Source organism: Gossypium raimondii, chromosome 4 (assembly GCF_025698545.1).
Source record: "Gossypium raimondii isolate GPD5lz chromosome 4, ASM2569854v1, whole genome shotgun sequence".
Taxonomy (NCBI): Eukaryota; Viridiplantae; Streptophyta; class Magnoliopsida; order Malvales; family Malvaceae; genus Gossypium; species Gossypium raimondii.
The window spans coordinates 13402227-13413697 of NC_068568.1; the positions used below are offsets into that span (position 1 = coordinate 13402227).

The 11471-nt window shown below is 30.8% G+C and overlaps 1 protein-coding gene across 4 annotated transcripts; it reads left to right on the top strand.

The window, feature by feature from the left end:
* The first annotated feature begins 217 nt into the window (after nt 1-217).
* On the top strand, nt 218-4440 carry LOC105768202 (serine/threonine-protein kinase AFC1). Of its 4 annotated transcripts, XM_052629383.1 has the most exons (12): nt 218-609; nt 950-1124; nt 1355-1381; nt 1525-1678; nt 1761-1809; nt 1929-2043; nt 2269-2360; nt 2507-2663; nt 2746-2810; nt 3166-3263; nt 3344-3449; nt 3825-4440. In XM_052629383.1, exons 1-12 carry the CDS (start codon nt 502-504, stop codon nt 3981-3983), a joined length of 1305 nt encoding a protein of 434 aa, XP_052485343.1. In that variant the 5' UTR covers nt 218-501; the 3' UTR covers nt 3984-4440. The 4 variants fall into 4 exon arrangements, with proteins under 4 accessions (XP_052485343.1, XP_052485344.1, XP_052485346.1 ...); XM_052629386.1 differs by lacking the exons at nt 218-609; nt 950-1124; nt 1355-1381; nt 1929-2043 and having other exon boundaries at nt 1588-1678; XM_052629384.1 differs by lacking the exons at nt 218-609; nt 950-1124; nt 1355-1381; nt 1761-1809; nt 1929-2043 and having other exon boundaries at nt 1529-1678.
* The last annotated feature ends 7031 nt before the right edge of the window (nt 4441-11471 follow it).

Below are 11471 nucleotides of genomic sequence, written 5' to 3' on the forward strand. Positions count from 1 at the left end.
TTTCGGTTCGGTTAATTATTTTAAAAAAATTTCGGTTCGATTAACGGTTAAAAAATTTGGGAGGTCGGTTAATTCGGTTTTAACAATTTCGGGTCGGTTAACCGGTCGGTTAACTGACTGAACACCCCTACCCATTAGTGACATTTCGACTCCACTAATCTACACGTTGGGCCACAATTTTTAGAAAAACTAGCGTCCCACTTTAACCATTCATAATCTCAGAGTTTAGTTCACTTTTGATTTGGGTTAGATTCTCTCCGCCTTCTGCTTTAGGCGTCTAGCTCATCTCTATCCCCTCCCCAAAACATGATTAGGGTTTCAGAAATCTCCCAAATCCATTAATCTTCTCTTCAATTTTTAGTATTTTGGGTCAAATCTACGACTCCTTACATCAAAATATTAAAAATTCTTCGAGTTCCTGAATTTTTTTTTCTGTGAATTGATTGGAATTTGAATTGTAAACAGAAAAAAGAACGAGAAAAAAAAATAGGGAAAGAAAAAATGGAGACGCAAAGGATAATAGAGTTTCCTCACAATAATATGGATAAACGTCCCAGGAAGAGGCCCAGATTAACATGGGATATGCCCCCTCCTCTTCCTCCTCCTAAGGTCAAAGATAAAAGTTTCTTTGTTTTTTTTCTCCTTTATTTTAGTTTAAATTTTCAAATTTTACTCTTACGTCTTGGGGAATTACTCTCAAAATAATTGCTAATTTTCAATGTCTTGCATTGATGTGGTAATTTGACTAATTTCCCTATTTTCCCCCCTTAATTTCCATCAAATCCTGTTTACATTGCGATTTTACAGATCCTAAATAATTTTACAGAAAATTAACTGCAATGGGATGATCAGTGATCTACACTCAGAATTAATACTTTTGTTTATATTTCATGTAGATTAGAGAAATGAGTTTGTTGTGATTTTTTATTTTGTTATTTTGGCTTCGCAGGTTCTTCCAACAATACATTGCAGTCAGGAATTCGGGAATGGAGGGATCTCTAATTTTTCATATCCTAATAATATGTTTCACAGGGGGATTCCTTATAATGGATCTCCTCCTTGGAGACCTGATGATAAAGATGGCCATTATGTTTTTGCCGTTGGAGAAAGTCTAACTCCTCAGTGTAATTTTGTCTCTCTTATTGCAAAATTGACTATAGTATGTGTTTTTTATGACGATTTGATCACAGTTGCTTGTTCATATCGCTTGCGCCCAGTAAATTTTAAACTATCATGAATTATCTTGGAATGAAATTATATAATCAACAAGCTAAACACCTTGATTACTATTGTATAATATCCTCATGTATGTCATATTCAAATTCACTTAATTTTTTTTTCTTCTTGTTCGCAGACAAGATTCTCAATAAAATGGGTGAAGGTTAGTATTTTCGTTATGAATTCTCGTTTTTGCAGTCACGGGGAGCAGTATCCATTGCATTAACATTTTAATGTTCTAATCCATGTAGATATTTTGGATTTTTACTTAACATGGATTTTGTTATATGAATGGTATTTTTGCAGGAACATTTGGTCAAGTTTTGGAGTGTTTTGACAATGAAAGGCAAGAAGTTGTGGCCATCAAAATTGTCCGCTCCATACACAAGTATCGTGAAGCTGCTATGATTGAAATTGATGTCCTTCAGAGACTTGCTAGGCATGATATGAGTGGTGCTCGGTAAGGATATCTCTTCCTTTCCCGTTCTCTTATTCATTGTAGAAATTGGAGTGATTGGTATAAGTGGTTTCATTCCTTGCAGTTGTGTGCAAATACGGAATTGGTTTGACTATCGTAATCATATTTGTATTGTAAGTATTTATTGGTATTTGCTATTTGATTAATTTGAGGGGGGGCAATGCAAGCTCTTTCATTCCTAAATATTCTGTGAGTTAAAAAACTTGCGGATGAATTGAAATGGTTTCAACAGGTATTTGAGAGGCTTGGACCTAGCTTATACGATTTTCTCCGCAAAAACAGCTACCGTTCATTTCCCATTGATCTTGTTCGGGAGCTTGGCAGACAAATTTTGGAGTCTGTAGCATGTGTGTGGATAATTCTTGCACTGCTTGATCTGTATTTTATCTACTTGATGCTCAAACCCCCTTTTATATAATCTTCTACTATTTAAAAAAAAAAATTAGAACCATCTTAGTTTTGACTAGACAAGCTTGGGGTCATTGGTAATGTTTTCATCATCCTAAAATAGATAAAGTTTTGTTAGTTTTGCATCTTGTTAAATTAACTGATTTTCTTTTTCAAATGTGCAGTTATGCATGATTTGCGATTAATTCACACTGATTTGAAGCCAGAAAACATTCTGCTTGTTTCCTCCGAATATATACAGGTGCCAGATTATAAGGTATTCCTTCATTTTTCTATTCCCTATGATTCTATTTGGTATTGGTGTGCATTATTGGGGATCGCTTATTTCATAGTTTATGTACTGTTAAGCTGAGGCATCATTGAATTCTGATTTCTTAAAAAGTGTTCTTTTATGTGCTCTAGTTTTTATCACGCTCTACCAAAGATGGTTCTTATTTTAAGAATCTGCCAAAGTCAAGCGCAATAAAGCTGATTGATTTTGGGAGTACAACATTTGAACACCAAGATCATAGCTATGTCGTGTCAACTCGACATTATCGTGCGCCAGAAGTCATACTTGGTTATCATCATCTTCATCATTTAGATTCTTTTTTTTTTTGCTATTGTGCACATTTTCTTAACATCTTTTGTCATTTTTGTAGGTCTCGGATGGAACTATCCATGTGACTTGTGGAGTGTGGGTTGCATACTGGTTGAACTTTGCTCTGTAAGTGAATATGTGCAGTACAAGCTATTACCTTATTGGTCTTACTGAATGCTGGAGCAAATTACAGTTGTGTCTCGAAAGAGGAAATGAGAGTCTTTTTTAGTTATTAGTTGATGAGATTAAAAATGATGCAAGAGATGTATCAAGTGGATAAATCTCATTAGGTATCATCTACCCTCTAGAAGATAAATCTCATTATAAGGTAACTAGAACGTGGTCTGTTCTGCAAATGTTCATTGTAAAATAGGAAGCCCACTTAAAAGTTTCATGATTGACGTGTTAGAATCCAGAGCATGTTGTAATTTACTTTCAAGAGTGGTTATGACCTTAAGTGTTGTATATTGTTCATGAGCAGGGTGAGGCACTTTTTCAAACTCATGAGAACCTAGAGCATCTTGCCATGATGGAGAGGGTTTTAGGGCCATTACCCCAACATATGGTGCTTAGAGCCGAGTAAGAGTGATTATGCTGCTTATTCTAGTTGTGAATTTGTTGCTGAGGAAGTTCTTACATTGTGCCTGATATTGTTGCAGTCGTCGTGCTGAGAAATATTTTCGGAGGGGCACACGGTTGGATTGGCCTGATGGTGCTACTTCAAGAGAAAGCCTGAAGGCAGTTGGGAAACTGCCTCGCCTGCCGGTATGTTATCATGAGTATTACTTCTTTTAACTCATTTGGCAATTATCTGAACTCACTTGGTGTTGACAGTAACTATATTTGCCGCTTTTGATGTTCATCTCATTGAAACCATTTTAGGACTATTATCAAATGGTAGAATTTATTCTATTGCTTTTGCTAACAAGGCTTTATCTTGAAAGATCCTGTGACCCTTTGCCTGTTCTTATTTTGAAAGATTTAACCATATGCTTTTGAGACCATCTGTATCATCTTGTATATTAGTCTCTAAAGTTGTTATATAGTCTTCGGAACTTTGGGCGTGTTACAAGCTTTTGTCTTCTGACTTTTGCCTCTAAACCACTCTTGGATCCTCATTTTTTAATATTTGTGTCGTAGAACTTAATAATGCAGCATGTCGATCATTCTGCTGGTGATTTGATTGATCTCTTGCAAGGGCTACTACAGTACGATCCAGTTGACAGACTTAAAGCTAGAGAAGCACTAAGACATCCATTTTTTACAAGAGATCATAGAAGGTTCAGCTACCCCTTATAATTGGAGATTGGGATCTTTGTCAAATATTTGATTTTGAGCAAACCTAGCATATCGAGGCATATGTTGAATGGCATTTTTGTCTCTTAAAGTATATTTGCATGATTACATAATATATATTTATTTATATATAGTGGTAAAAGTACCATGGAGGCAACTTTACTATGAATCAGATTGCATTTTTTTCTTTTACTCAAAAATAGGCAAATTAGTTCCTGTACTTTTTGATTTAACGTATAGGGATTAATTTGCTCATTTTTTGAGTAAATAGAGTGAATGCATTCCGATTCATAATACAATGACCTCGATGGTACTTTTACCTATGTATAGTGTATACTCATTACTTTTCTTTAAGGTGAGATTTGCGTCTCTTTTTTGTCTGTAGCCGTTTTCTTCGTTTCATCAACATGTTTGTTATCCGGTGGTCATCTTGGAAATTTTATGCACCTGGTAATTTTCATGTTTGCTGTCTGATATTTAAGAAGAGCAATATAAAAGTTGTTTTAAAAGTATATATAAACTGCTTATATATATATTATATTCTCCCTCTAGGAGTAGACCCATGCTACAGATTACCAAATGATCTCTAATCTTTGACTTAGTGAGGTTTCAGACTTGTAGCTATGAGTAGACTTGTTCAAGGATGGAGTTTTTCCTGTATTAGGTAAGTTTTGATATGAATTCTCCGAAATCGAGTCAACTCACTTGATGGTTGGGCCCATTGACAAGTGTATTTGGGAATTGAACTAATTAGTACAGTCGGGATAAGCTTCGGCAGTGGTTTAGATTTGAATTATTCGTACTTGTGCTAAATAATGAAACAATGAACAAATAGCAAAGCTCTGTTAGTTTCATTTTGCTTTATTCTAATAATAAACCAATAACATAACTTGGGTTATGATTTTAAAAATACAATGTGATAGGATTAAAACATGATATCTATTTAATGTGTGGATCAGTCTCTTGATAAAATAATTCAAATATAAATTAATAAATGAAATAATATAATATATTTATTTGTATACAATTACTATGTAAATTATATAAATAAATCTTGATCATAAAATTAAAATTTGACTATTTTTATAATAAAAAGGGATCAAAACTAGAATTTGGAGTATAGAGATTGAAATTGAAATTTGACTATTGTTATGTAAATTAAAAAGTAAAGAGATCATAATTGCAATTCAAACCATTATTTTATAATGTACAAAGTAGGACATAACGTGTCCTATTAGAATGCCCTAAGGCCTTCCTTCCAAATTTAGTTTATAGATATAGATTTGAATTTTGAGCATATTTTAAGGACTAAAATTGAAATCATACCATTGTTTTAAAATCTAAAACTAAATGAGAGCTTTGTTTTTTGACAGGTGTCAAAAACGAGGAATGATTTGGACACTACTTTTATATGTACTGTGTCGAAACCTTATTTTGAAAACAAAAATTTAGTTGTCGACTTAAAAGAAACAAAAACTGAAGTCGCCACCGATCCTTTATTAATGTGTGATCGGCCCACCATAAAAATAATTTTGGTCTGCGAAATTTGAGAAAACAGGCTCGGGAGTCAGTTACGCACGAGGAAGGATTAGCACCCTTGTAACGCCCAAAATTGGTACCAAATTGATTTTTTTTTAATGCCTTGGTGTCGAAAATTTGAAAAGATTTTAAAAGGAAACTTTTTATTTCATGAATGAATCAAAATAATAAGACATTCTTATTTTAAAGAAATAAAACACCACACCCAGTGAGTTAGGGCACAATGTTTTTAAATCCTCAAAATACCCGAATATTGCCTTTTGCTTTTGGAAATTCTTATTTCGAGAAGTCAAAATATCAGGACTAGTAAGTTAGGACCCAACATTTTGAATCCCCGAGAATAAGCTTCATTTGAAATTTGTGAATTTATTGCAAAACAAATGCTTGGCTTTCTAAATTCATCGAAAAATAATCGCGATCCAGTAAGTTAGGACACGGTCTTTCACGAGAATCATGAATGCCAAATATTTTGGAATTTATAAAATAGGATGATTTAAATACTTTGAGAACCAAAATATGTTTCCCAAAAGGTATGTTAAAAGTTAATATATAATATGAAACAAAAACTTTATAATTCAAAATATATATGAATAAATATTTACAAATATATATACAAGTAAAATATACAAATAAATATACAAGCATGTGTACGCATATATTCAACATGTAAATATAAGTGTACATATAAAAGATGGAATGGAATATATCAATCAAAATTTAATAAAATGCATGTATATATTTGAAAATCGTGAAAATAACATAAAACCATAAAAGTATGTATATATGTTATAAAATATGAGTATGGTGAAGATAAAATAATAATAAATAAAATATGCACATGTGAAAATCAATAAAATAAAATATAAAATTATATATCTATATTTACAAAATAAAAATATGTAAGTATGTATAAAATATAAAGCATGTGAAAAAAAATAAAAAAACTATACAAAAGAAATTTTGAAAATGTGCAATGAAATATATGCATGCATGTATAAAGCTTAAACTATATATGTATTAAATATGCATGTATATTATATATAAAATATGCGTGCGTATGGAAGTAATAATACTAATAATAATATATAATAAATAATAGATAATACCATAATACAATAATAATGCAGTTTAATCAAAAAATAAAAAAAACCTAAAATCACAAATTAAGGATTAAAATGAAGAAAAACGGAATTTAAGGGCCCAAATTCGAAGATAGAAAACACGAAAAGGGACCAAATCATATCGCGTGCAATAGTAGGAGGACCCTAAGGGAAATATCCCCCACACTAATCCAACGACGTCGTCCCAGCGAGGCGCGTATGCGTGGCCTAGGGATCAAAATTAAAACAAAGGAAAAATAATGGGCCAAAAATTAAAAATATATAAAAAACTACACTGAAGGAAACTTCAAAAGCTGAGGGACCAATTTCGAAAATACCCCCACCAGCGAAAACACGCAGGTATATGCCTATACGGCGCCATTTTGGAGCCACTGAAACAAGCCTAAAACGACACCGTTTCATGCCCGTTATAAGAATCAAGATTTCCTTAAAGAATTCATTCCTTTGCAAAATTTAAAAAAAAAAAACAAAGCAACCCTAGCTTTTACTTCTAGGGTTCCTAGTTTTCTTATGGCCGCCGCCGCCGCTAGGCCATTCCAAAGGCTTCCGAACCTCGCCTGATTTTCAACGACGACAAAGCAGATAGAGCTTCAACACTTTAGGTAATTTCTGTTTTTTAATTGATTTTTCTTTTACACACAAAGAATAAAAGATAAATAATAAAAAAGAAACAAAGAATCAGAAGAGAAAAGGAAAAAGAATCTTAAAAACCCACTGCTATCTCTTTATTGATTTTTTTGAATCAATTTTGGGATCTCTTTACACTGATTTTTTCAATCTTTTTCTCTGTATATTTTCCTCTCTAAAAAATCCCCCCAAATTCTCTTTACAAATCGGTTTATATATAACCGAAAATAAAGAATAAATAATAACAAAAAATGCAAAATCAAAGAAATATTTTCTGTTATTGCTGCATTTTCTGCCATTTTCCAGTTTTTTCTCGCAGGTATGGGCACTGTTGGGGAGTGCGCACGCCCGTGGAGGAGCGATTCTTGCTGAAGAGACTCTGGCTCCGAGTCGTGCGGTGACTGGAGTTGCTGGGAGCGGCGGCTTGCTGCCTAGGGCTTCTTAGTTTTGTTGGGCTAGGGTTTAGTTTGGGCTTAGGTGGGTATTAGGTTTAGCTTGGGCCCGGGCATATTTGAGCTTGTACATACTGCATAGATGTTAATATATGGTAAATAATGGTTTGTTTTTAAAAAAACTATTAAAAAAATTAAATTATTAAAAATTAATATTTCAATGATTTAAAATTTTACTCATGATAATCTAAAATTAAAGCAATCCGATAGAATTTCTTTTTTTTTTATAAAAAATGTGAAAAATAATAAGTAGATAAGAGTTACTTGTTATTTAATGGAGAATATTTTCAATTATTTTAATTTTACTTTATTTATTTTAATTGTTAATATCAAACAAATTTTATAACTTAAATCTAGAACTTAATTTTTAAAGACTAATTTTCCAGTTAAAATATAATAACTATGAAAAGTTCTACTATGGGCTTTAATATGACCATTTTACTAAAAAAAAAAAGAGCAATTTCTTACTTTATTTATACAAATGGGCCACTTTAAACTTTATTTATCGAAATGAGCCAAAAAAACCCAAAATGTGCCTATGTGGAAGCCAAAAAACGCGCTGACGTGTGCGCACTTTTACCTATTCTCGAATTAAATTTTCAAAAAAGCTCAATTTTTTAAATATTATAAAAATAGGCCAATTTTTTTGAAAATTTATGAGAATAAGCCTTTACAAAGACCCAAAGTGACAACACTAATTTTTTATTTTTTTTATTTTAAGGTGTCACCGATTAATATGGAAATAAAACTTACAAAGCAGATCTTTATATAGTCTAAAGTCTCATTTCCCTTATTTTTGTAAGCAATGTGGGATATGAGATATGTTTATATATAGACTCGTGAATAGGTTTGCGACTTATTCCTAAATAATGTGGGATTCCTTCTTCTTTTAACTAACAACATAAAATTATAGGTTACACTATATTTTATATTCTTTTACTTATAGAGTCTAACTTTTTTTTTTTGATAAAAGTTAACCTTTTTACATTATAAATAAAACTTTTAAACTCTATAAGTAAAAAATTATAAAATATAAAATGAGTATGGTAAAATATTAAAAAATAAATATTTAAAAATTATTAATAGTTGAGTGATCATTTTGTAAGTTTTTATAATTTGATAGCCAAAAATCACAGTTAAGTGACTACTAATGTAATTTAGTCTAGATATAAAAATATAAAAATAATTATTATATTTTATGTATATTATATATTTCTATAAAAAACTTATTTAACATAATTATATACTATGTTTAAATAGATTATCTATCTAGTCAAAATACATCTGAAATAAATTTATCAAGATTCATTAGGTGATGAAAATTAAATTAAAATTAGGATTAAAAATTAATGAGTATAGTAAAATATTAAAAATAAATAAATATTTAAAAAGATATATCAATTTTTAAAATTATAAAAAATATACTATTTGAGTACCAAATACTCACCATTTATTTATTAATCAAACATTAATAATATAAAATAAAATAAATAATAAAAATTTAAAAGTATAACTTCTAAATTTAAATAATGGAAAATTATTTTAAAAATAGAATTGCATGAATATTAACTTCAAACATCTAAAATTGAATAGAAGATTATAGCATGTACATGTTTTATATGTGAAATTTATTCTTTTTTTTAATAGTCATTTTGTACATGCTAACAATAATAAAATGGAACAAGATTAAAGATCTCAAAAGATAATTTTATAATATGAGAAAATGTTAACAACATATAAAAAAAATAGAATTTGTTTTGTAAAAAATTATAAAATATAGTGTAGCATTTAATCTTATATTGTTAGTTAAAAGAGGAAGGAATCTCACATTGTCTGGGAACAAGTTGCAAACCTATTCATAGCTCTATATATGCACATATCTCACATCTCATATTGCTTAAAAAATCAAGGGAAATGAAACTTTAGATCTATATAAAGATCTATTTTGTAAGTTTTATTTCCGCATTAATTGATGACACGTTAAAATAAAAAAAATTGTGTTGTCACTTTGGGTCTTTATAAAGGTTTATTCTCGTAAATTTTTAAAAAATTGGTCTATATTTATAATATTTTAAAAAAATAACCTTTTTTGAAAATTTAGTCTGAGAATAGGCAAAAGCGCGTCTACGTCAGCGCGTTTTTGCTGACACGGGGTAAAGGGCATCCCTGTCAGTGTGCTTTTATGAAAATTTCCCTTAAAACACTTCCATGTAGGCGCATTTTAGAATTTTTGGCCCATTCCGGTAAATAAAAATTAAAGTGGCCCATTTCCGTAAATAAAGTAAGAAATGAACCTTTTTTTTAATATAATGGTCCTTTAATATGTATTTGGCACCTTCTCCCAAGTTAGTACTTATCATTCTTTTTTTTCCCAAGTCGATACTTGAATTTTCATTTCATTTCATCAAGAGTTTTGATTTTTTTAACGGTGTTAAATTTGAAACACATGGCACTCTTAGAGTGAAATATGTGGCAATAATGATGTCATAATCTAAATTTTTAAAAGTTATTTAAAAATTAGAGACTAACTAAATAAACAAATTATAAATTTTAAAAAATAAAAAATAAAAAATAAAATCAAAATACCATTACGTTATTTCTCAAATTTAGGGTGGGTTTGGATGGACGATTGGGTGCGGTGCGGTGCGTTTAGCTTACTTTTTGTCTCATGCTACAGTATCGCTAGAGTATCTAATCTCGGGCAAATGACCAAAAAAGCCCTTTTTTTTCAAAAATTACCGAAATGGGTCAATTATTTAATTATTTACCGGAATGGTCCATTTTTCGCGAAATCGCGTCCACGTCGTGTGATGTCGTGTCAGCGCCGAAATCGCGTCACGTCGGTAGCGATTTGCTTACGTGGACACAAATCGCGCCTTCTAGGACGCGATTTGTTGACGTGGACACTTTCTCATTTTTAGCTTGGAAAACTTTGAAAGGCCATAACTTTTGGCTCGGTTGTCTGATTGAGACGATTTTTTAATTTGAATAGCTTTTGAGATCTCTGCGACAAATGGCGAAGGCGGTTTGCGCACTTTTCATCGAAAAAGATCCGTTTGCCCTAAATTTTGATTTTTGGTTCAAAATTGAATTTTGAAACATTCAAATCATTATTTTCCTTATTTATTTGGAGTAAACACGGATTTTTTACAAAATTGTTGTATTATTTCTTACGATTTGACACGTGTATGGAATAGGTCAATAAATCGTTAGAACGTAAGTAATATAATTAAGATAATAACAGTATTTTTATAGTATATCAATTAATTAGTTTAGCTTAGTTGGTTAAGATGCTTGCTTTTTTCCCTTAGTACCTTGGTTCGAATCTTGTTGGTAACAATTTTGAATCTTTTTTGTACTTGTTGCTATTGATGTAATATTGAAGAGTTAATTGATTAAAAAAAGATTCAAAATTATTACCAACAAGATTTGAACCAAGGTACTAAGGGAAAAGAGCAAGCATGTTAACCAACTAAGCTAAACTAATTAATTGATATATTATAAAAATACTGTTATTATCTTAATTATATTACTTACATTCTAACGATTTATCGGACCTATTCCATACACGTGTCAAATCAAAAGAAATAATACAACAATTCTGTAAAAAAAATCCGGTGTTTACTCCAAATAAATAAGGAAAATAATGATTTGAATGTTTCAAAATTCAATTTTGAACCGAAAAAATCGAAATTTAGGGGCAAAACGGGATCTTTTTTGATGAAAAGTGTGGCAAACCACCTTCGGCCATT